This window comes from Sinocyclocheilus grahami, unplaced genomic scaffold (assembly GCF_001515645.1).
Source record: "Sinocyclocheilus grahami isolate Dianchi unplaced genomic scaffold, SAMN03320097.WGS_v1.1 scaffold224.1, whole genome shotgun sequence".
Lineage (NCBI taxonomy): Eukaryota > Metazoa > Chordata > Actinopteri > Cypriniformes > Cyprinidae > Sinocyclocheilus > Sinocyclocheilus grahami.
In genome coordinates, this window is record NW_015505403.1 from 152,078 (window position 1) to 179,028 (window position 26,951).

The following is a 26,951-nucleotide window of genomic DNA, read 5'->3' on the forward strand; positions in this document are numbered from 1 at the left end:
GGGGGGGGGGGGGGGGGGTATAGGTCAGAATTTAGTAGAAAAGTGGAAAAGGAATGTGAGCTACATTAAGTTAACATAGAGGTAACAAAGACGATGTGTTTTTGCCTGTTAGATTTGTATTCTTCTTTTGGGTGAAATCTCATACTTTATTTTTGTCGAATATAGGTGAAGTATGTAGTCTTAGGTCTCTGATATGACTGAAACAAACTCACATGTGCTTGTTCCACCTTGTGCGTTCTGCTGATATGTAATGACAGCACATTAAGAGCATGTGTTGAGGTCTTTTGGTGTGTTTTGCTCTGAGAGCTCACAGAGGGAAGAAATCAACTGTCTTCTCTGGATCTGACTGTGTATCAGGCTGAATCCTGTGTTTCAATGCACATTAAACAGATTCCAATATTTTAAGAGCACTGCTGTCTCTGTCTTTTGTGCTCGATTTGTGTCTGTAGGTTCTTATAAACCTTAAGGTCCTTGCACACTGAGTCCGACATTTTCGGAGAACGTGATTGACACAACGTGAGGTCGTATTTATTTTTTTAACGTGCGAAAATTTCGGACTCCGTGTGCAATGACCTTTATAATACATGTCTTCAGTAATTGTATCAGCTATACCGTAAATATTCATTGTAAATATGAAATTCTACAGGGGACATTCTACCAGAAACGTACATTTCCACTTGTAAAAATCTTGGGTGAAAAAAACATCTTATTCTTAAATTGAACGTTGAGTCATATGGAGGCTTATGTTTATCTATATGAAACACATATCATGCCATCTCAGCATGTTTTTATGATTGAAATAAATTTTTATACGCATTTCACCCCTAAAATGTCAGGCCCTGTCACAGACAAATTTGAATTTGTATATGAATTTCTTTGATACAAATAGCATTTTCTTATTGGTCACGTGTCCCTGATTGTAACATGGTTTTGTAATTTCTATAAGAAATATAAGCAACTTTTCGGTCAACTGTAGTACACAAAATCACAGAATACCCCGCCATGCTCTCATATAGTTGTAAAAAAAACTCATTCCTATTTTAAATTATTATTATAATTTTAATGTTAATGTAATATTAGACTATGGTAAAGTTCAGCCAAGGACATATAATAAGGGCCTAATTCATTAGTGTATGACTGACAAATTAATAAAATAATTTCATTTTATTTCAATATAAAAACATATTTCAATTAATTAAAATTCTATTTAAAAATAACATGGCCAGATACAATAACAATAAACAACTAGAATTGCACAATGGCACAAACACAGACAGGAGTGAAAACAAAATTGTAATGGTACTACTAATATGGTAAAATTAATTTAACAATAACAATTACCAACTAGAATGGCACAAACTCAGACAGGATTGAAAACAATAACCCCGTGTTGTGCTACGCGTACACCGGTGTAATAAATATAAATATAACTTCATAATATATAAAGTATATTTTACTATGATACAGCAAACGTATAGACATTTAACTGAATAGCACAAAGTAAAGTAACTGTGGTACCACATAATATTACGGCTCAGTAATAACAGGGCAATACTATGGTAATATCTGCATTATTACTTAGGAAATTACATGGTAATAACGGAAATTGCATGTAATTTCCTAGGTAATAATGTAGATATTACCATGGTATCTGTATGAATTGGAATACTTACAGTCATCATTACTCAAAGCTTATATAGATGACAATTATATCTATATATGAAGAGTTTATTTGCAAAAGCAGATAACTCAGTTTTTTTTAAATGTTCAAAAATCATGTTTTTTATTATGTAATCATGTTTTGATTGTGTTTTATTGTGTTAGTTAGCTGTAATTATTAGTTATTTTATAACTTAATCAAAATAACCCAACTAAAGTTTGATTGCGATTAATTGGAATGCACAATGAAAAAACATGATTTCAGAGAATTGTTAAAAATTTAGTTATCTGTTTTTGCAAATAAACTCTTCATATGTATTGAAATATAATTAATATACAAAGTGCAGTGCTACATAGGCCTAGGTAAAAGGCCTATTCAAAAAAACAGTCGATGAGCATAAAAAGCTTCAGATTTACAGTGTAATGTCTATTTATTCAAATAATGTTTTACTATGGCATGCATTAAATACATATTATATGCAATAAAGGTAATAAAAAACAACAATGCCATTCATTTGTAAGACCGTGTCACAGGACTGTCGGCCATTTTAAACTGCCATTACTCAGCCTGCTAGCATGCTAGCATAAAAACTGTTAACATGCAATCAAGGAATTTCAGTAACTTTTTTAGACATGTTTTGGATTTAAAAGATTTTCATTATTTTCTGGGCTGTTTTACCGTGACAGGGCCTGACCTTTTAGCTCGTCCTCCTCAAAAAAAAAACATACAAAAACAAGCTTAAAATCATACAATTCAATGACAGAACTCACCCTTGATCTGTGTCAGCTTCACCTCAGTCAAATTATGTCACTTCCTTTGAGTCATACCTATAAAGGCACATTACACACATTTTATGTTGAGTTTTATGTAAACATGACAGGGCTGACCGAAAACATGGGGACAGTTATAAAATAGTATTTATTTGTAGAATGTATGTATAATTCCATGTTTTTAATCAGTTGATGTGAATGATAACAACTTAAAATTGTTATTGAATTAGCTTTTTTACCTAAATAACAAAACTATGAAAGCTGTTGGTCCAATTTGGCTGAGGACAAGGACAAGGACAGTATTTGTAATAAATTAAAAAAATATCTGAGAACCTAATGAATGACATATTGCTTTACAGAACAACTCACAGAAATCAACCATCAGTCAGTTTTAGATCTTTTTTGGATGTAATACATTTTATTCACTGTAACAAGTCAATGACAGATAAGTACATTTCTGGTAGAATGTCCCATAGGCATTTTACTGAAGTATATTGTTTCGTATAGTAGTATCATTACACCAGTTGGTAGTCTTCATGAATGAGTCACTGAATCATTAAATCAATGAATTCAAACACACTGCTATGTTCAGAAACAAATCCAGCCACTGTTTATAAATGAGTCATTGAATAATTCACTCAACCGATTTGTGCTAAACGCACTGGAACAAAATAAGTTGCTGAATTCAGAACAATATACTGGCATACTACTCTTATTTTTATAATATGTTTGTATGACAGCAATAGTCGTAGTAGTTGTATACTAGCGTGCGGTTATGAATTCAGCAAGTGACTGTTTAGGAGTGAGTCATTTAATTTACTCAACCGCCACACTGATTCATTCAAGAAAAGATTCATTGAATCATTTACTCAAGTGATTCATTCAAACATACTGATTCATTCAGGAACAAATCAAGTGACTGTCTTTATGCCGAGTCATTGAATTGTTCACTTAACCGATTCATCCAAACACACTGATTCATTCAGGAACAAATAAAAAAAACTTTATGACTGAGTCACTGAATCATACTCAACCAGTTTGTTCAAAAACACTGATTCATTCAGGAATGAGTCCCCAACACACCACTGTTTGTTGCTCGGAGTCACGGTAAATAATTCTTCTGTGGCTTTGTTTGCAAAACAATGTTATTGGCGACAGTGTACCTAAAATGTTGGTTAATCAACATTAACATCATGTTTATTGAACTGCTGAATAAAAAGAAATATCTTGTCGATACATCACAGTCATGATGATATTTGATACAACAGAATTCTCTGTCATGTGATATTTTGTAAACATACTATTATACTACAATACACTATATATAAATTGAAGTCTTTTAATATCATATAAATATGATTATTCAGTGGTGCTAGGTGATCCTAACCACATCCTCAGCATATAAACAATTCTACGTTCACATACTTTGGGGTGTGTTGTCTCAGAGCATTATAACTGTATTAAAACAGTTATATAACTGACTGACATAACAATAAAAGAATTAAAAATAATGATGATTTGGACCATCCTTTCTCAAACCTTCCCAAAGGGCTCCTGAAACAATGACTGTTTCATTTTGTTAATAATATCAGGTGAACTTAATACATTTTTAATGTAACAATTATTCTTGCTCTTTTGTGGTTTGTACTGAGTAGATTGTGACTGTGGTGAACGTGGTCTTATCTTGAGAGGTGTCCTGTGGTCATTGTGTCAAGTTACTTACAGTAATACAGTTAGAACCTGAACAAAGCTGAGCAAACATGTAGTTAATGGAATACTTCCATTATTTACTCACCTTCACGTCGATCGTTCCAAACCTGTACTACTTTTACTCTTCTGTGGAACAACAACAACAACACAATTATGTTATATTATTTATAGACGGTTTAGACGTTGTGCTTTCACTCTTTAAACACTAGAGGGAGACAAATATTTAAATGCGTTGAAAGAATAATACAGCTGCTATCCTCAATTCAGCCACAAAAATATGGTAGGCTGTGTGTGTGTGTGTGTGTGTGTGGGGTTGTGATTCTGTACAATATTATTTTGGTTAGGTTCAACTATTTTTGATCAATAGTCATTCATCTTAAAAACAACAACAAAAGCAATAGAAATGCATGGCGTGTCCACGTGCGTTTTTAAGGGAATAAAAATTAGCATATCTATATTTTAGAAATGAGATAGTTTCTCCTTCTTGTTGCTGTTATAATATGTGACCCTGGGCCATAAAACCAGTCATAAGTAGCACGGGTATATTTGTAGCAATAGCCAACAATACATCGTATGGGTCAAAATGATCGATTTTTCTTTTATGCCAAAAATCACTAGGATATTAAGTAAAGATCATGTTCCATGAAGGTATTTTGTAAACTTCCTACCGTAAATATATCAAACCTTAATTTTTGATTAGTAATATGCACTGTATTACTAAGAACCTATTGCTAAATATTGTATAATATAAGCCAAATATTGTCCTATCCATACACCCATGGAAAGCTTATTTATTCAGCTTTGATAAATCTCAATTGTTCTCAAAATCAAATCTCAGTTCTCAAAATCATAAAAGTGACCCTTGTGACTGGTTTTGTGATCCAGGCTCACATATGCTGTGCCACAGCTTTTTGTCTTTACATTGCATATTGCCTCAACAGAAGCTCAGTTAACCCTATAAATCATACTTAAAACATTTTCTGGACTGCAGCAATAGGTTTACTTATCAACCCCATAGCCTACATCATATTTTAGAAAAATAAATCTAGTTCAACTGCAACTATAAATGATACAAATCATTTTTGAGGAAGATTTATTTGTACATCTCTCAGTGGCTGCATTTGGGTTCTTTTGCAAGGACCTTTCAAATAACTTAAATCATTTGGCGAAGTGATCAATAAACTGAAACTACTTTAGCCTGTGCGTTTCCTGGAAAATGGTTTCTTAGAACCGTTGTCAGCCAATCAGATTCAAGCATTCCACAGCATTGTATATGTATTTTATGTAAGCTGTACTGTTAAACATCGAATTGATTTACAAGCTGTCATAATTTCATCTAACTTTAATGTGAGGAATATGCATTGACTGTATAAAAACAGGGAATATGCATATACAGTCGCCTGATGTATCAGATATGATACAAAACATAAAACATATATGCACATTTTTTAAAACATGTTATTCAACATTTTGTATAAAGGTATAATAAACTGTTCCGTCTAAATAAATAAAACTAAATTATTTTTCTGACTATTATTTCCTATGTCAGGCTGTGCAGTGTTAAAAACCTTTGCCAGAGAAGCGGCGTTGTGCAGTGGGCGTGGCATTTAAAGGGCTGCGCGAGTGATCTGTACGGTGCGCAGGATGGGCCAATCATCATCCAGCAGCGGCAGCGGCTCTTCACGAGGCTGTAACGGCGCAGCACTCGCGAGCTCCACACGAGCGCGCGTGCAAGGAGTTTCTTCTTCTTCTTCTTCTTCTTCTTTTTCTTCACATACCGGTGACCGGTTAGACGAGAATCCGATGAAAACCAAGCAGCTGCAATCTGTTCAGAAGTGCTGGCGGGACGATATCAAAGAGGGGAAGACTTCTGTGGACGTGAGAGTACACGAGCCGAAAAAACTTCTTTTAAACGCGACTTCTTCCGGTAATCAACATGCGACCGAAAACCTGATACTTCTGAGTCGGGACACCAACTTTGAAAGTTCTGATTCCCAAAGTGGACAGAAAGGAGTAGCGTTACGCGAGGAGAACAATGAGTGTTGCGTCTCGCCGTGGGACATGGAAAGAGTGTCAGAAGGAGGTGCCGTGATTCCAGGCAGAGTTTCGGAGGAACATGTGACCCAGTGCTTGAACGCACCAGACTTTTTAGTAGACTTCAGTTGCTCGTCTCCGTTAGCCAAACATAAAATGACCAAAAGTACATCGCAACCCTCCGTGTCAGGTCGGCTGGGTGGAGAAGCAGAGCAACAAGCCTCAAACCCATTCCCTAGGATTATTCCCAAACTAATAGTCACCCATGATGATTTAGGTCCTGGTCAGGACAGTCCGCACATCAGTGATTTGACTTTAAGCATGGGCGGCTTTTCGCTGGACCTGCATCCCGATGAGGACTCGCCCTGCTCGGACAGCGGCTGTGGAGGCTCCCCTGCGCCCTCTCTGTTCCACAGGAAACTGTCCAGCTCCTCCTCCGCTGGATTGTCCTCTGCCTCGTCGTTTGAGGAATCTGAGGATGATTTCACGGGCAGTGACATTGAGCCCACCAGTCTGTCCCCCAATATGATCGGCAGTCCTGATGAACTCACAGGGGTAGGTGTCCAGTTTTCCCAAATGCTTTTAGTCCTTATTATTTTCAAGGTCCCATTATATATAGACTGACCTGCAGTGTTGGGGGTAACGCATTACAAGTAGCGCGAGTTACGTAATCGGATTACTTTTTTTCAAGTAACGCATTGCTTTTTAATTTACAAGAAAATATCTGAGTTACTTTTTCAAATAAGTAACGCTAGTTACTTTTCCCCCCATTTATTGATTGAAAGCTCTCCTGTCCCCTTGTTGAGAGAAATCGGGAGAAAGATGTTACTTTAGTTCTAGAATAAATGTGAACATGCATTAATTCATCAAACTCACTCACAAAAAAATAAAAAAATCTGATTTAGTTTTCCTCAAAATGAATAAAAACAGTTAAACGCAACTCAGAATATGACTCAAAGCTGCAATAATTCAATATGTTAAATAATACAAATATACTTTATGTATTTAATCCCATTTTATTAACCAATTTGCTGCTGACCTTCGGTGATCCAATTCAACCATACTAATAAGCAAAAATTACACAAGATAAACTAACATTTCTTCTTCTTTGTTTGTTATTGCTGAAGAGTGTTTCTTCTGCGTTACTGTACAGACGTGAATTTACATTTCCTTCAGCCTGAGGCTTTTGGTGTAAAAGGACTTTTACATTTACCAAAAATAAAACTTTTTATATTAAAAGCAAACAAGCAAGCCCTGCCCAGATTTAAAAAGTAACGCAAAAGTAACGTAACGCATTACTTTCATTAAAAAGTAACTTAAGTAACGTAATAGTTACTTTTTTAGGAAGTAACGGAATATTGTAATGCATTACTTTTAAAAGTAACTTTCCCCAACACCGCTGACCTGTTGCATATGTGTGTGTTTTTTTAAGGCTACTAGGTAGTGTTACCCCTGTGAAAAAGAAGCGAGTTTAATTGCAACATTATCATTGCAGATGTGTAGTTACAAATATATTTTTTTTTAGGAAGTAACGGAATATTGTAATGCATTACTTTTAAAAGTAACTTTCCCCAACACCGCTGACCTGTTGCATATGTGTGTGTTTTTTTTAAGGCTACTAGGTAGTGTTACCCCTGTGAAAAAGAAGCGAGTTTAATTGCAACATTATCATTGCAGATGTGTAGTTACAAATATATTTTAAAAAAATCATGGCATACACGTTCCATTAGAAATGACATAAAGTATATTTTAGTTTACCGAAAATGTTTGTCAGTGCATTCAGCAGTACATTTCAGACATATTTCAAAGACAATAGAAATACGAAATTCTATATAAAAATGTAAGTCCTACTTAAGTATGTCAAAAAAGCACTCTTATGTTCAGTTAATTGCAATTAATATGCATTTAAACTGTAATAGAATTAGGCCAACATTGTCTTGCAAATAACATGAAGTGTTCAAAAACATTACATTTAGTTTGCACGCGAGTATATTCTTTTAAAGTATACTATCTATAATTTGCATACTTTTAATAAGAGTACTGAAGTGTACTAAGTGCTTTTGAAGTGTTTGTGCACCAACCTTTGGCTTTTATTATCAACTTTATTATCACGTCCAGTTGCAGACATGAGGTCTTGTGCTGCCTGTTATCTATTGATATTCCTCCAATAAAACACATTGATTAGGACATTCTGATTACCAGTAAGGAACTTCTCGACATTATATTTACAACCGTGTTGTTCTTGAGTTGCTTTTGATCTGTAGTGATACTTCAGCTTCAGTTAGCATGTAAGAATGAAGATTATGAGAAGGTCTGAGTCCAAGTGAAACCATTTATTAGAAATTACAGCTATTTTTAGCTGCTTATCTGTACGCCACCGACTTTTGAATTGTGAAAGAGGTGAATCTAAGATACATTGACATGCATATATAAAATCAATACCTGTTATTTTATATATAACTCATAAGGCTTTTAGAAATCATCCAAAAGGTTACTCAAGTGTTGTAGTTTCATTCTTTCTGACAGTCTAGCAGTTTTTCAGTTTCAGATTGGTGGTATTTGTTGGCTCTTGGAACAGTTGATGGGTGAGACTCATTAGAGCGATGCTTTTTGTTTTCTGTGGAAAGTTAGTAACTACGCAAGATATTTGGCTTTTAAATGCTAGAGACAAAAAGTGAGTAAGATTACCCTGATGTTCATGGGGATGTTTTTCAAATATGAGCAAAACTCTGAAGGTGAAGAATAGAAACTATTCTAGTTTCTGGAAACTCAAAAAAAAAAAAAAAATAGAACTGTGACATTATTTCCAAAGGTCACTGATTGATTTAATAATACACTCACTGTCCTATCATGACTAATAGAGAAGTCGAACTCCATGTTACCAGAGATTTCATCTGGAAAAATCCCCCCCAAATCCCGAGAGTCTTTGTGTCAGCCGCCTGAATCTCGGTTCGACACGTGCTCAGCAAGTTTTTATGTCTGGATGGATAATCCATCTGAAACTGGGCGGCATTCTGTTACAGACTGAAACTTTGAGTGACTTCATATCTCTGATGAAACATTTGTTTACCTTGATTTGAATAGAAACTCTGATCTAGCGACCTGTGCACTGAGTAGGCTGGACAAAAAAAAAAAACTTGTTAATGAACCTCAATTTGTAAAACATGACGCTAGCAACACCAAGGCCATGGGTTTAATTTCCAGGAACAAACGTTCTGATAAAACATATATATTGCTTTGAAATGTGCCTTGAGTTAATTTGAAAAATAAGTGTTGTTTGTTTTACGGTGAATTGCCATGATATGTGTTCACAGGGAGTTATGTGAATCATTTCATTTGAAAACTATAGCTTTTTATGTCTCTGCTGAACAAGACCAGAGTCAGCAGAAACATCATACAATATTTCATTTCATCAGCAGTTCTGTGCTAATCTACAATTTCCCACGCAGTCTCCTATTATACAAATGATTGATGCTAGTTTTGTGTATGTCTGGCTGGTTCATGAATCAGGAAATCAGGATGAATCGGTCTGAAGAGAATGACTGTCAGGAAGTTTGCTGGCTCCTCATAACCTTTCCATCTTTCCTGCACTATTTTTCGGATCTTTTTTTGTCGTTCTTCAAAATCCTTATTTCTTTATTAAATGGTTCTCTGGAATACTGGAGTACTCTGAAGTCCGATTGGTCAGAGGCCGCATTATGTGGTCAAATATTTTAGTAAAAAGCAATACAGTTTTTAAATGAATAGTAACAATTAAGAAAATTATTTCCTATTGTTTAAAAGTGTCTATTTTTGTTGTTGTTGAAAGAAACCTTTTATGCTCACTGAGGCTGCATTTATTTGGCAGTTTCAACACTAACTGCGGTTACTGAAACCACGCCTTCTTTCTTTGCGTGCACATTTGGGCGCATTATGCAAATATTCCCACATAGTGACCTAGATATGTGGGGGCGAGTTAGAACGAGCCGTTTTAGGGGGGCGTGGCAGAGTCTTAACTTTGATAAAGAATATCTCTTTGGTTTTGAGACTTTAGTCTTCGCAACTTCAGGGATCTTATCTATGCACAATCAGCTTGTAACACTCCAAAGAGAAAGGAAAACTTGAAATCGCATCATATGACCCCTTTAAATATTATTACTATTCAAATGAGCCGTTTTCCATTTGAATATGTTTTAAAATGTAATTTATTCCTGTGATGACAAAGTTGACGTATCACATGATCCATGAATCATTCTAATATGCTAATTTGTTGCTCAAGAAAACAGTTGTGCCTCTTAATATTTTTGTGGAAACCATAATGCTTTTTTTCAAGATGCAGTTCAGTGATCTGAATAAAAGTAAAAAAGAAAATGTAAACAAAAAAAACAGTTAATTTTTTAAATGGTAGCATCGCAGTGATAGTCTCTCATATCACTCCGCAGTCTCCCTTACATTATAAAATAATTCCAAGTCTTTTTTATTTGTTTACCAGTCGCCGTTTAATAAACCATCAAAGATCTTGATCACCCAGTCAGGGTTTTTTTTTATATGTTATCATTTATTAATCTTTTTCATTTGCGTTTGCAGTACATTCAACTCATCCAAGCTGCATATGCAATTTTTTGTCGTCAGTTTTTTAGAATGATTTGACCCTGTTCTATCAGCTGCTGACATCCACAGGCCTACTCACACAGATGCACGTTATTATGCCATCATTGAGCCATAATCACTCACACTGTCATGGAAAACTGAGTTGTGGGTGGTTCCTTTGTCGCTAAGTAACCACGAATCCATATATGGTGTTGCTTCTCATTTCTGTTTCTTCATCTCTTTCTTAATCTGTCGTGTCTTACTTCAGTGGTCATGACGCCGATTATTGTGATTTGTTTACAGCTGTGAGTGTGCACAAATGACTATTGTTTGACTCTTTTCCTGCTGAGCGTGCTGAGGAGATCTCACATCGCTGTGCTTTGAGATGATGTAAACAATTAGTTTCACACCATAAGCTTGCTCCACCACTTCTGAGACAAAGCAAAACACTCCATACAAGATACTAGCTTTAAAAACACTTTACAGGAAGAATGAAAGATCTAGCTGTCTCGGGTGTTCCTGGCGCTCTAAAAGGGTGTGAAGCTGTTGGACAGGTTTATCTTTATTCTGAAAATGCTTTAGGAACTTCTTAGAAAGGAGGGAGAGAGAGAACGAGAAAGAGAGACAGATCAAAAGAGCGAGAGGGAGGGGAGAAGTGGAAAATGGAGAGCTGCAGTGAGGGAGGAGGTGGGTGATGGGGTGGGTGGGGTTTTTACAGCGTGTTCAAACACAAACAGCCCAGAAAAGCACATATATTACATTAGTGGTGTTTGCCAAGGCAGACGACACTATAACTTGATTTTAGTCACTGTTGCTTACTAAAAAAAAGGCAATTTAATAAGTACCACCTCCTTTTTAAAATGTTTTTTTTTTCAATGTATTTTACATGACGTGAGTTGTTGCATGTTCATAGGAGAAACTAGAGAATATCCGTTAAGTCAGATGTTTTTTTTCCTTTAAAAACACCATCATGGTAATATGCAATAATGCAATAAACATTAATTTAACAACATTAGCCTCATTCAGGGATCAGGATGCATTTGCATGACACTTTAAATGAAATCTGGTGACATGCATTTCTGTCTACACTGCAAACCATTAAAATCATTTTAAATAAATCTGAAATAAAATAAAATGTACATACTAGATGCATATCTTTAAAAACAAACTAAAAAGTATAAATGTTGTCTTGGCAACTATCTGAAATAAGTGCTCAAATTAGTCAAATTAAAACAAAAAATAAATGAAAGCTAAATAGAAAGCACATAACAAAACTAGTACAATCTAACATAACATGACTAATAAAAATGACAAAAGCACTTAAAATTACTAAAACCAAACCTAAAATATAAAAATACAAGGAGGCCCGTTTGGGCCAAAAAGTAAAAGCAACCACACCATAACACCCTCATATCATGACACCATGATATCATGATCATATCATATTGTTTACATGTTCTTTTACACATTTCTTTATAAGCTTGTCAGTATGCAGTAAGGAGGGAGTGAGTAAGTCAGGAAGAGTGCATATGCTTCATAAGAGCTAGCAAAGGAAAGGTGGATTAGGATCAGAGAGGGAGGTAGTGTAAGATAAGAGTGTGTAGGGGGGACATCTGAGAAAGCAGGAGGAAAGGCATCGACTGACGAGTGAGACGGAGAACTGTTACATTTACGGAGACGGGGAAAGAGACCGCTGAGCTGCAGAAGTGCACGTGAGCGAGAGACCTGGGATCAACAGAGAGAGAAAGAGTTATCAGACTCGTGAGGTAATCAGTGCTGTATGCACATAATGTGAGTGTGTGACAGCTCAGTCTGCTTCCCGGATGCTTGTGTGGTTACAGGGCAGTGCGGGAGTCATGGCTTTCTGCACGCTTGTTTGAAGTGTGTGCTTTAAGTGTGTGGTTGTGCATGCTTTTGTTTGCCCATACATTTGTGACTGACTGCTGTCTTGCTTGCCAGGTAAGAGACATTCACACACTGCTGGGTCAATTTGGCAAAAGATCAGTGACAAATAATCTAGTAAAAATCTATTTTAAAACACACGTGCCATTCTTTATGTAGTTTGACTTTGAATTCATGTTTAGAAAGTTTCAGAAAGTTGAAAGAAAAGTTTTAGTGACATCAGTTTAATTTGGTGTAACAATCAAGTACAAAGTTATAACATATTTTCCATATTTTTATGAAAACGTGAGTATTTTTCTATTACAAATATCATGAATTATTCAGTCATAAATATCATGTTTTTGAGGAGGTGCAGCACATGACATTTTACTTGAACTTACCTTGCCTTCTGAATAAAAGTCATATTTTATGAGGGGTCTTCCTTATTATATCATTTACTGTTTATGTTATGCTTTTCATTTCTGTTTTCATGTTGCACTACATGAGTTTTATGAGTTGGCTGAAATAAGCTTTTCCAAATATTATTAGAAGTCAGAAGTCAGAAAGAGCTTTATTACCAAGTGTGTTTACTCACACACACACACACAAGGAATCTGACCTGGCGATAAGAACTTCTGCTTTAGCATGCAGTAAAGCAGGTTTTTTTTGTTAAAGACACAATTCTGTTTAAAAGTTTGGGGTCAGTAAGATTTAGTTTTTTGAAATAAATGAATACTTATATTCAGCAAGGATGCATTCAAGTTATCTAAAGTGACAAGGAAGACATATAATGTTACAAAAGTTTTCTTTTTTTTAATAAATGCTGATCTTTTGAACTTTCTATTTATCAAGAATATTGAAAAAAACGGTCAAAAGTTTCTTGAGCACCACATTTGCGAAGGATCATGTGACACTGAAGAAGACGTGAGATGATTTTGAAATATATTCAAATGGAAAACAGTTCTTGTAAATTGTAATAAGATTTCACAGTATTACTGTTTTTACTGTCTTTGATCAAATGCATACAGTGTTAGTGAGCATAAGAGACTTATGTCAGAAACAAACTTTTTAATGGTAGTGTAGTACTCAAATGTATGCTGTATTAAAAGATAAATACTGTTAGAAAAGGTTTAGTGAAATGAAATTCTTCTGGATGTTCTGTGGGTTGGATATGCAGTAGATCTGTCTAATAGCAACAGTAACCTGTGTGTGTGCTAGTCCTTGAGATAAGTCAGACATGAAGATAGAGCAGCTCTGTTTGTCCAGGGTGGGTTTGACCTTTGACCCAGGGGTGGATCTCACTGTGACGCTCCAGAATTATCAGAATGGGAGTGGCCGTCGTGAATTGGTAGCATGCTTTGCAATCACAATTGAGATATGAGGTATTGTAAGCATTAAACATAATGTTTTAGGTGTTAAACAAGGGTATATATGATTTCACCATAGATAAAGACATTTTTGGCAAGAGATGTTCATGTCTAAATATATGTAAGACTATTTCCTTTCATAAACTGCAAGGAATGTGGTGCCTGTTTTGGAAGTGAAATGTTATTAATACTTCTCCTGAAGTTTCAAGAAGTGTGTATAAGCAGGCAGAAGGACAGGAAGAAAGACAGAGGTCTTTTATGAGGTGTCGTCTGTCACCTGTTGGCTATAGTGTCGTCAGAGGGGGTCAGTCAGGAACCGAGAGGAGTCGAGGACAGACTGAATTACATCTAAGTGTGGAGAGCGAGCTGTCGACTTTAAAGAGCACGCGGTGAAGGGGGGATGGTTTGGAAGGAGGGAATGAATGTCTGAATTGTAAAGCGGAATAAAGAGACCTGAAAGGGGACAGATCAAGAGAGAGATGCTTCTATTTTGCATTTTTCTAATTTAATCATTTAATATTTCAATATAAATTGTTGTTGTAATTACACTACCAGTCAAAGTTTTTGAAAGAGTTCTCTTCTGCTTGCCAAGCCTGCATTCATTTGATCCAAAATACAGCAAAAGCAGTAATATTGTGAAATAGTTTTACTATTTAAAATAACAGCTTTCTATTTGAATATATTTTAAAATGTAATTTATAGCTGTGATCATAGCTGAATTTTCAGCATCATTACTCCAGTCTTCAGTGTCACATGATCCTTCAGAAATCATTCTAATCAAGTTGATTTCTGTTCAATAAATGCATTATTATTATTATTATTATTATTATTATCATCAATATTTAAAATAGTTTTTTTTCAGGATTCTTTGATGAATAGAAAGATCAGCATGTATCTGAAAAAAAGCTTTTGTAACATTATACACTATACAAATTATAATATAATAAATTATACCGATTATAATAATAAATTTTTTTATTTAGCAAGGATGCTTTAAATTGATCAAAAGTGACAAAGACATGAATAATGTTACAAAAGATTTCTAGTTCAGGTAAATGCTGCTCTTCTGAACTTTCTATTCATCAAAGAAACCTGAAAGAATTCTACTCGGCTGTTTTCAACATAATAATAAATGTTTTTTGAGCAGCAAATCAGAATATTAGAATGATTTCTGAAGGATGGTGTGACTGGAGTAATGATGCTAAAAATTCAGCTTTGAACACATTAATAAATTGCATTTTAAAAATATATTCAAAATAGAAATGTTATAGTAAAAATATTTCACAATATTACTGCTTTTGCTGTATTTTGGATCAAATAAATGTGAGCAGAAGAGAATTCTTTAAAAAAACATGACAAATCTTACTGTTCAAAACATTTGACTGGTAGTGTATAATAATAATAATAATAATAACATAATTATTTTGAATTTCACATTTTTAAACTTTTTTTGTTCCCTCTAAAATCTAAAACATTTATTTTCAGGTTGGAAAAAAGTAGTATTCTCAGACTTTCATATATGAGTTTTTCTCAAGGTCAGGTACCAAGAATATTCTGGAAACTGCTCATTCCAGGAAGCGTTATGTTGTTTCCGTATTCCTGTCAAAGAAAGCGAACAAACGATAAAAAGAAAAAAGATTTAAGGAATTATGGAAGGAAGTTGTCAGTGATGTGAATGTGAAAGTTTGAGTGGTGTCCCTGGACGTCATGAGGAGGTTTTTCTGGTTCCCCTGCAAACAGCTGGGTTATATCATTTCCCACACTCACACATTCCTCATTGATTAGAGCTTTATAATCAATAACCTGAAATCTGTGACTCCGTGTGCGTCACGCCTTCAGTGTTGACCTTGTGTCGCTGATAAAGTCCTCCCTTTGGGACTTCAGTTCCCATGCCTGAAAAAAAAAAATACAAAAGAAAAAAAAAAACTGTCAGTGTTTTTACCGAAACTCAAGATTAATCAGATTACTTTTTCTTTTTTTTAAAGTAACTAATAAAGTAATGCATTACTTTTTAATTTAGAAAGAAATATCTAAGTTACTTTTTCAAATAAGTAACGCCAGTTACGTTGTTTCCCATGTATTGACTGACAGTTCACGTGTTGGCATGTTGAGAGAAATCGGGAGAAAGTGCAGAGGCGTTGTGCGTGCTGTGTGAACATGATGTTACTGTAGTTCTAGACTAAATATGAACATGTATTTACTCATCTCACCTGCACAAAAACAGATTCAGTATTCCTCAAAATGAATAAAAACAGTCAAATGCAAACTCAGAATATTATACAAACCTGCAATAATCAAATATAATTTATAGGGATGTAACGATTAACCGCGAGCCGGTTGAAAATCGATTCAAATATGTGACGATTCAAATCGGTTGAGATACTAAACAAATCGCAGTTAAGTTAGGGGTAGGAGTTTATATGAATGTATGTCTGAGGGGAACATACTGTCTTTAGAAAAGTTTAGATGGTATTTTTTTCTTTTCATCTTGCCTCTGTATAATACATATTAAAGTTCATAAGTGCAGCGCTGCTTTGTTTACAGCGGAAACCAAGGAAAGGGTTTAAGCGCCACCTGCTGGCAGAGAGTGAATCTGCGTCTCATTCAGGTCGTCTGCTGTTTCTGTTTCATGCAGATATTTTTATGTATAGTTTCACAAAACTGAAGTCAAACCATTCTGTTTTTGCTTCAAATTTCGAAATTATGCAATTTAATTTAGATTAAAAACTGCTCATGTTGCATGTATGCAGCATCTTTGTTTGGATCATGATTAAAATGCAGTGGTTGCCTCTCATTTTAAATGGAAAGAGCACAGAACAAAGCCTTATTTTGTTTATATGAAGATATTTCTTTTATTTGTGTTACTTATTTATTTGATTTGGGGCTTGTTTTAACATTTCAATTTAGTTTTGTTATTTACATTTTATTTAAATTGTCATTTAGCAAATGCTTTTATGCAAAGCGTCTTACAAATGAGGACAATAGAAGCAATCAAAACCAACAAAAGAGCAATAATATGCAAGTGCTATAATAGTATATTATTATAGTGTTATATTTCAATTTCACAAAGAAACATGCAGCATTTTGTCCAAGCAATAATAAAAGGACACATTTAATTTAGAATTTGTCTTAAATCTAATTTTGTAAAAAAAATCGTGAAATCAAAATCATGAATCGAATCGTGAGTTGAGTGAATCGTTACATCCCTAATCATTTATGTATTCAATCCAGTTTTAACCAGTGTCTTTGCTACTGACCTTCGATGATCCAATTCAGCCATACTAAGCAAAAATGACTCATTTTTGTTACTGCTGAATAGTGTTGAACTTTCTTCTCCTGCGTCATATTCTTCATGTTTGAGCTGCGCCCTCTACTGTACAGACGTGAATTTACATTTCCTTCAGCCTGAGGTGTATTAATTTCACATTTGGTGTAAAAGCGCTTTTACATTTGTAAAAGAATAACTTTTTTATATTAAAAACAAACAAGCAGGCCCTGCCCAGATTTTAAAAAAGTAAATCAAAAGTCGTGTAACGCATTACTTTCGATAGAAAGTAACTAAGTAACGTAATTTGTAACTTTTTTTTTTAGGGAGTAACGCAATATTGTAATGCATTACTTTTAAAAGTAACTTTCCCCAACACTGGTCTAGACACTAAATGTTTGTTTAAAGAAAACAGATGTGGCTTGTTTCACAATTCCGTATCGGCTTCTAGAGCTGCACAATTAATCAAATTTCTAATCGCAATGACAATTATGGATGCCACAATTACGTAATCGTTCAAAGCGGCAATTAATTGTTCAAAGTCCACTTATGTTATTCTGCACGCTTAAGATATGTTTTTTCTTTCTAAAGGGTTTTTCCATTGTATTAGTTTTAGTATAACATTATAATACCATTCATATTTGTACTTTTTTTATAATTTAAAGAAGAAACCAATCTGATGTATATTTGACATTTGAGGCTTAATACTATAGAAAAGCACTAAAGGTTTTTCAGTTAGAGTGTTTTCAGCTTGTTTATTTTCATATAAAAATACGGCATGCAGTTGCATCAAACAATGGTATAAACATCATTCAATGTAAATTGTGATCATCGTAATTAATAATCTCAATTACAATTTCAAGGTAATAATCGACAATTATGATTTTTGTCATAATCGTGCAGCCCTAGGCTTTACGTATTTAGCCTGTTTCGATGATTTATAAATGAAAGAAAATGCAGCATGTTGGTCTGATCTGTGCATATGCGTTTTTTGATTTCAGGCTAAATCGTGGAGGAAGTTAAAGACTATGGTGCATTGCTCTCCATTTGTGGTTTCATTTAAGAAAACATATCCTTGGGTTCAGCTGGCAGGCCATGCAGGTAAAAACAAATTCTCATTTGACTCCTGTATTGACGAAAAAGCTGCATCTGAACAGATTGCTGCCCATCATTTTGGACTGATGAAATGAACACTTTCTTTGCCTCTTTGTGTGCAGGTAATTTCCAAGCAGGCGAGTATGGGAAACTATTGAAGAGGTATTGTGAATGCGAGCAGCAGTGTCTCGAGAAGCTGATGAATGACAGCCTCCGGCCGTTTGTTCCTGGTTACTATGGTATTGTGCAGCAGAACAACCAGGATTACAACCTAATGGATGATCTGCTGACCGACTTCGACTCCCCTTCAATCATGGATTGCAAGATGGGAAGCAGGTGAGAAGATAGATATATTCAGAGTTATTTTTCAAACTCCAAAACCCCCCTAACCAAGCAAACTAAATGTATAGCTAGTAAAGAAAAAAAATGCAGAATGTGGCAGGATGCGGTTAATGTCATAAACTGATGTGTGAGGGCTGTGGTGTGATCAATTGGGTAAATTTTTGTACCTCAGGACATACCTGGAAGAAGAGCTGGTAAAGGCCCGTGAGCGTCCTCGTCTTAGGAAGGATATGTATGAGAAAATGGTGGCTGTGGACCCAGAAGCGCCTAGTACGGAGGAAAGAGCCCAGCAGGCGGTTCTCAAACCTCGATACATGCAGTGGAGGGAAACGCTGAGCTCAACCGCCTCTCTTGGCTTCCGCATCGAGGGCATCAAGGTGAGAGATCACATGGGATTTATTCAGCAACGGTCCATTACATTGATCAAAAGTGACTGAATTTTTGGACTATTTAAAAATAGTTCCATAAAAATCTTAATATTGTTAATAATAAGAGAGGTTTCTTGTGCACCAAATCAGCATATTAGAATGATTTCTGACACTGAAGACTGGAGTAATGACACTGGAAAATTCAGCTTTGCATTACGTGTAATATAATATGAAATATAATAAAAATATATTAAAATAGAAATCAGTTTTAAATATAGTATTTAAGATACAGATAACATTAGTAATAAAACAAAATCTTTTTATAGATGTGATTAGAAAACCACTAAAACATGCAAATCTACGTCATAGCTACTTTCCCGATGCATGTTTGTTATTTATAGAGCTGACATTTGCACTTTTTTGTTAATATTAAAAATAAGTAGCATTAGCATGAACTGTTCACACTGTGTTTCTGTTTAGAAAGCAGATGGCACATGCAACACCAGCTTTAAAAAAACCAAACATAAGGAGCAGGTGATGAAGGCCTTGAGTGACTTTGTGGATGGAAACACACACTTACTGGTATGTGACTGTTTTAACTCTGCACTGGAGCTTTCACTTTAGCCATTGACTTCCTTGTTTTATTTGATAGTCATACTTGTGAAAAAACAGACATTGTTGACTTCTCTGAAGAGATGTTCTGACCTCCAGTGACTTTGTCAAATTAAGAAATAAATTAAAGAGGCCCTGTTACATTATTACTGTAGTTATTGATAACAGGTGTTACTGTATTTAAAAAGAGCACAACAATTGCCATTCAAATATTATTATATTGAGCAAATTAGTTAAATTACCACCTTTTCACTGGACAAATATAGCAAATATTTTAATGTTATTTTATAGCTAATGGGGGAAGCATATTCATATTCATAAAGAGGCCCTGCTACATTATTACTGTAGTTAAGTGAATTCATTAAATTGCCACCTTTTCACTGGACACGTTTGTATTATTTTATTTTATTTAGCATATTAATTTGCCATAATTTCTAGTCCATTATTGTACCTTACATACTTATTTTTTGTAAACATAAAACAAATACATTATACAAATTATTATACAAATACAAACACTAGCTTGCTCTATTCTTTTACTGTTCTTTTCTTTTTATTTATTATATTATTAAAAAAACCCTTGCTACGTGTACTGCGTTAAGCTAACTGAGACTTGTTATAGCACTTGCATATCATTGCTCTTTTGTTGATCTTGATTGCTTCCATTGTCCTCATTTGTAAGTCGCTTTGGATAAAAGCATCTGCTAAATGACTAAATGTAAATACATGAAACAAAAATCAAACAAATGATGGTGAAAATTACGTTATTCACTTTTCTTTAACAAGAGTGGGGATCATTAGAAGTAATTTCATCATAAATTTTTCTTGAGCTTTGTTCAAATTTATATATTTGCAGTTTTTAAAAGTCATTTTCTCCATTACAAAAATATCTCTCATAACCACTGATCTATATAATGACTGTATGATATCTATTATCGATTATAATTCTTCCATAGTAGGCGTTTCAGGCTCTAATTTACAGTATATATTTATATGTAACCAACCCGGGTTTTTTCTTGCAATAGTTTTTTATTTTGTATTTTAGCAGCACTGGAACGCTGTATTAGCCAGTCAGAATCCAGAAACTGGCAATGGGTAATTACAGTTGTCTCGAACAGTTTTTTTTGTTTGTTTTTTTCTTCAGAGGAATTATCTGCTGAGGCTGGAGGAGCTGCGCAGCGCTCTAGAGACGTCGGCGTTCTTCAGGACACACGAGGTGAGGAATCTGTTCTTTCCATATTGTGAAATCTTTTTCCTGCCCGGGCCAAAATATTTTCATCTCTGGAACACAAGTCGTCGTATTTCATAAGCTCAGAACTTTGCCCTGTAAATTTACACATTTAAGAAACCCTTCCGTTTCTCATCAGGTGGTTGGGAGTTCTTTGCTGTTCGTTCACGATACTTCAGGCCTGGCCCGAGTATGGATGATTGACTTTGGTAAGACCGTCCCACTGCCACCACCCCAAACCCTGGACCACCGCACACCCTGGGCCGAGGGAAACCGGGAGGACGGGTACCTGTGGGGTCTGGACAACCTCATTGAGATCTTTGGAGACATGCTGCAGGACGCCACCCCTCCCTCACACTGATGGATGCACAGAACATGCCTGAGCCCGGAGGATCACGTGTAGGGACACGCTGATGGAGGGAGGCGCACAACAGGATATTAGTTCTGGGATGAGTGTGCTCTTGTGCTGTCGGAGAGATAAAGAGCGAAGTGGAAAAACTCCAGCTTATTTTGTCGAAAGGCTCTTTTTTTTTTTTTTTGCACATGTGGTTCTGCAGATCCACAGACGCTCCACCAGAGTCAAAACACACTGATACTGAACCCAAACAGACTTGAGGAGCAACAAATGAGAAGAAACTATCATTTTAAGGGCGCACAGCCACTTCTCGTTCTTTTTTATTTTTTATTTTTATCTACAAATATGATAACACTATCAAACTGGAATGTGCTTTGTGTTGTTTTTCCTTGTACATTTTTCTTTGGGTTTCCACAGTTATGTAAATAGTGCTTATTTAAATTTTTTTTTCTTTTTTTCTGTAGTTTAACCCATACCTCATTCGTTTCTGAAAGGTGGTCTAACTGCCAAACTACAGGCAGACTGCGTTTTTTTTATTTTATTTCCTGTGGTCTTCTAATCTTGATGATACTTGTGGAGTATGATATTTCCATGACTCATACAGTATGTCCTGTTGATTTTTGCAGAATGCTATCACCTCTTAAACAGTTCAGTCAGCAGAAGTTTAACTACTAAACAGTTAACATATTGGCTTTCTCAGAAATAAGGTAGTAGTTTGTGACAGACATTTGTTTTGCACTTAACTAACCGCCCAAGTCATTGAGGACAGTTAAACCCCACAAAGATTGTATTTTATTGATGAGAAATGGATGCAGTGTTTCTTAAAACTAGCCATGGTTACAAAGACACAACAAGCTAACAGGTGTAATTGATCAGTTATATACACACGTTGATGGAACAGTTTGTTCACACTTGGTTTTTAATGTAACCCATCAGTAACTGACCTGTTTGCATTGTTAGTCATATGGTTCGGTTTCTAGGTTAGCCAATTGCATGCAAGTTTAGAATAGGTTTGAGAGGTTAACCATCTTTATCTGGATCAACGACTATTATTACCCTGATTTTCTTTCTTTAAATAAATAGTTTTGTGAGCTTTTGTGTTGGTACACAGCAGAATGACCTCCGACCTCGGCTCTTTCCACACCGTAGCAGGCACCGTGGAGTTCAGCTTCATAGTGATCATATCAGCTTATGTGCATGAAGAACAAATCTGATGGTTGATCTCTCAAACTGTAGTGGAAAATTTATTTTGGTGTATAAGCAGATCGTAAGTGTCAGGGCCACTGATGTCATGTTGTTGTTGAGACACATTAGTTCTCAAATTAGGTGCTGTGGTCAGCTAAAAAAAAAAGACAAAGCAAAACTTATTCCCATCATAACTTCATGTTTGCTTAATTTCAGATATAGTCATAAAAAGATAACAACCTCTTGCACAATATCACAACTGTGATATTAAAGTGATTACCTCACCTGGACACTTTTTGTTGACGTTAGTTTATGGAACGGGATGTTCTACCACTCTGTGTGTGTTTATCTTACAACTTCAGAGATTGTATTTTCCGTCTTGAGTGGACCTGCACACTGTCTGTTGGTGTGTCTGTCAACATTCCAACACAACATTCCCATCTGTCAGTATTTCCTTGTGGAAACTTAATGTCTCACATTCCTTTGGAGATCCACTGCATTGTTTACAGATTATACAAAGTATTGCGTGTCATTCAAATTGTTGAAATTGGTTTCTCGCTACCGTACTGCATGTTTTAGATGACATGGAAAGAGAACTGGAACATTTTTTTGTTGTTGTTGTTGTCTCAGTCAATTTAAAGCAGCACTATGTAACTTTTGGCGCTCTAGCGGTTAATAAATAGAACTGCACACATCCCGCGGAAGAACATTCCAACCGGGGCTACTTTTCTTAAATTTATGTCTATGGCGATTCACGCAGGTATGTGTTACTCCGCAGCGGTGACGACCCGACCAGGCTACAATAGTCCAAATATAAGTACTTAAAAAAAGTACCAGGAACCAGCCAGGTACTGTACCCAGTGGAAAACCCCCAAAAGTGAACTGTACCGTACCGTACCATGCAGTGGAAAAGCGCCATAATTATAAGTGTACCTAGTGATTCGGAATAAGACAAAAACGTGGTTTGGAAGATGAATTCATGATGTACTCGCTCATTATATACATTTTGCAAATTTTCTACACAGAAAAAGTTACATAGTGCTGCTTTAATACAGTTTGAGACAACCGTTTAATTGCAATAGGGACAAGCTGAGCATCTGTACTCGCATCACCACTTTGTCTTGAAAGCCAATAATATAATACAATAAACTGGAACTGTTATTGTTTAATATACTGTCTTTCTCCTGTTCACTTTCTGATTCGCCATTACTAAAAGAAACGGTTGTCGAAACACTACCATACTCATTGGGGTCAGTTAGGGTTTTTTTTATTTTTTAAAGAAATTAATTGACATTAAAGTGACAATCAAAACTATTAAGCAGCACAAGCATTAAAAAAAAGACATTTTTTGAGCACCAAATCAGCATATTAGACTAATTTCTGAAGGATCATGTGACACTGAAGACTGGAGTAATGGTTGCTGGAAATTCAGCTTTGCCATCACAAAAATAAATTGCATTTTAAAAGATATTAATAAAATGAGCAATTGTTTTAAATTGTAGTAATATTTCACAATATTACTAACTGTACTTTTATCAAATAAATGCACCCTTGGTGAGCATAAGAGACCTCTTTCAAAAACATAAAAATTTAATCAGTCACACTTTAATTTAAGGTCCAATTCTCGCTATTAACAAACATTAACTATGACTTTTGCCAGTTAGTAAGGTAGTCGTTAAATTAAGGTATTGGAGTAGGATTAGGGATGTAGAATATGGTAATACAGAATATGTGCTTTATAAACACTAATAAACAGCCAATATGTGACCCTGGACCCCAAAACCAGTCTTAAGTCGCTGGGGTAATGCACTGTATGGGTCAAAATTATAGATTTTTCTTATATGCCAAAAATAATTAGGATATTAAGTAAACATGTTCCATGAAGATATTATGTACATTTCCTATCGTAAATATATCAAAACTAAATTTTTTATTAGTAATATGCATCGCTAAGAACTTCATTTGGACAACTTTAAAGGTGATTTTCTCCTTTTTTTTTTTTGCACCCTCAGATTCCAGATTTTCAAATAGTTGTATCTCGGCCAAATATTGTCCTATCCTAACAAACCATACATCAATGAAAAACTTATTTATCCAGATTTCATGTGATGCATACATCTCAATTTTAAAAAATTTACCCTTATGACTGGTTTTGTGGTCCAGGGTCACATATGTTAATAATAGGCATGATAATAAGCAGCTAGTTAATATTGAGAGTTGGTCCCTATACTAAAGTGTTACCGAAAAATCTTACTGACCCTAAAATAAAAGCACTATATGGAACCGAACATTCTCATGAGTGAGGAGGACGTTCTGGACATGATTTGGATTACAAGGATACTGCGCACTTTATTTATTACGGTAAATGTTCTATTCCTGCCAAGTGATGTTTTCCTCTGTCATAATTTCCTGTGCGGAGAGCAGCTCTTCCTCAAGTTGCACAACAGAAGGGTTCTGAAACCACTGGATGACATCAGAACAGCCAAAAACTTTGTTCTATTACTGAGGGTCATCAGTAAATGACATCTGACTTACATCCTCCATTCAGTTTGTTTGTCCCGAACTGAATGTTCTGATTAGTCTAGAGCAGTGGTTCCCAACCCTGGTCCTGGAGGCACCGCAACACTGCACATTTTGCGTGTCTCCTTTCTCTGCCGCAGCAATTTCAGGTCTTGAAGTCTCTACTAATGAGCTGATGACCTGAATCAGGTGTGTTTGATTAAGGAGACATGCAAAACGTGCAGTTTTGGGGTGCCTCCAGGACCAGGGTTGGGAACCACTGGTCTAGACTTTAGAGCAGGGGGTGCCCAAACTCGGTCCTGGAGGGCCGGTGTCCTGCAGAGTTTAGCTCCAACTTGCCTCAACACACCTGCTGGTAAGTTTCTGGTATGCCTATAAGAGTTTGATTAGCTGGTTCAGGTGTGTTTAATTGGGGTTGGAGCTAAACTCTGCAGGACACTGGCCCTCCAGGACCGAGTTTGGGCACCCCTTCTCTACAGGATCACCTCATACTGGTCACCAAAACAGTTAACTATCTAAATCAGTGATGGGCAAACTTGGCCCTTCCAGGCCACTTTCCTTTTTTTTGATCCAACCCTGATAAAACTCTCCTGCCTGTAGCCTTCTAGTAGTCTTGAAGATAATGATTAGCTGGTTCAGGTGTGTTTGATTAGGGTTGGAGCTAATCTCTGAAGGAAAGTGGCCTGAAAGGGCCAAGTTTGCCCACCCCTGATCTAAATGCTGTTAAATACAAGTCAGAACCATTATTGTTGTACAAACTTGAGAGCTAGCAGACACCACAATGAGAAGAGAGAAGGATCGGAACCACAAAATGTCAAAAAAAATTCTCTAAAACCCCTTGCTTGTGAAATGTACTTCAAACCAAACTACAAATACGAATCCATCTCTGTAATCATTCTTCATTGTAAAATCCTAATATCCTATCTAATATAAATAACCTTTTCTGCATACAGAGAGTAATTGATGTTTCACGTAGCACTTTTAGAATCACTCAAACTATAAGGACACCTAGTGGACAAGGACTGAAAATACAGGTGTGCGACCAGCTCCTGAAAGAACTCATACAGCCTGCAGAAGTCTTTGGTGCTCTTGATCAGCTCTTCTGTGTGTTAGTGTGGAGCAGCAGCAGTTGTCCCGCTAGACCGTCCTGTACGCCGCCAGGAGGAAGTACGTACCTCATCCCATCGCTGGCTCTCTGGGGGTCCATCTCCTTGAGTTGACTGTTGCTCTGTGTTACCAACTCAAACTTCCACAGCTGGTAGCATAGACTCTTCCCCTGCTTAGCCAGAACAAACACCTCTTTAACGCCATCGGTCGGCCATGAGACAGAAGCCTCGTTCTGAGAGAGATGCAGCCAGGGAAGTGTGAGGTCAGGGGGGAAGTGTCTGCTGTCCACACACCCCTGCCTTAAGCCTAATAATACACCTGGATAAAGACAGAAATTATTAGACTGAAGTACTGTTTCGTCATGTAACTTTGTGATATAATTGTTGAGTCTCACCTGAGACGACTGCCCAGTGGGCTTTGTGGCCATTGCGTAAACAGGGCTCATGATTAAAATCCTCATCATATCTGTGCCGGAGCTGTCAGGAACACAAGTCTGTCTGAACAGATGTCATTCATTAAACAGTGCAATATGCGCATGACTATGAATATGTGTTTTTGTATCATGTTGTATTTGATTATGTTGACAAAGTTGTCAATTTAGAGGTCAGACATGTGGCCTTGCAAAAAAACAAAAAACACTCAGAAAACAGTAATAAAAAAGAAAGAGGCATAGAGGTCAAATAATAAAATTAAATAAATTTACAAATAACTTCAGAAAACAGTGATTCAAAAAAATAAATAAAATAAAAATAACTTGGTGGTAAAATAAAAATAAATAAAACTATTAAATAAACTTAATTTATTTTTTGGATCACTGTTTTCTGATATTATTTGTATGCATATATACACACACACAATATATATATATATATATATATATATA

General features: G+C 35.7%; 1 protein-coding gene across 1 annotated transcript; it reads left to right on the forward strand.

Annotated features, from left to right (window-relative positions):
* Nucleotides 1–5,695: 5,695 nt before the first annotated feature.
* LOC107596863 (inositol-trisphosphate 3-kinase A-like) lies at nt 5,696–22,607 on the forward strand. The gene is made up of 7 exons (XM_016287714.1): nt 5,696–6,729; nt 18,258–18,357; nt 18,474–18,687; nt 18,866–19,070; nt 19,542–19,643; nt 20,818–20,889; nt 21,041–22,607. The coding sequence occupies exons 1-7, from the start codon at nt 5,785–5,787 to the stop codon at nt 21,260–21,262; spliced, it is 1,860 nt and encodes a 619-aa protein (XP_016143200.1). The 5' UTR covers nt 5,696–5,784; the 3' UTR covers nt 21,263–22,607.
* Nucleotides 22,608–26,951: the final 4,344 nt, after the last annotated feature.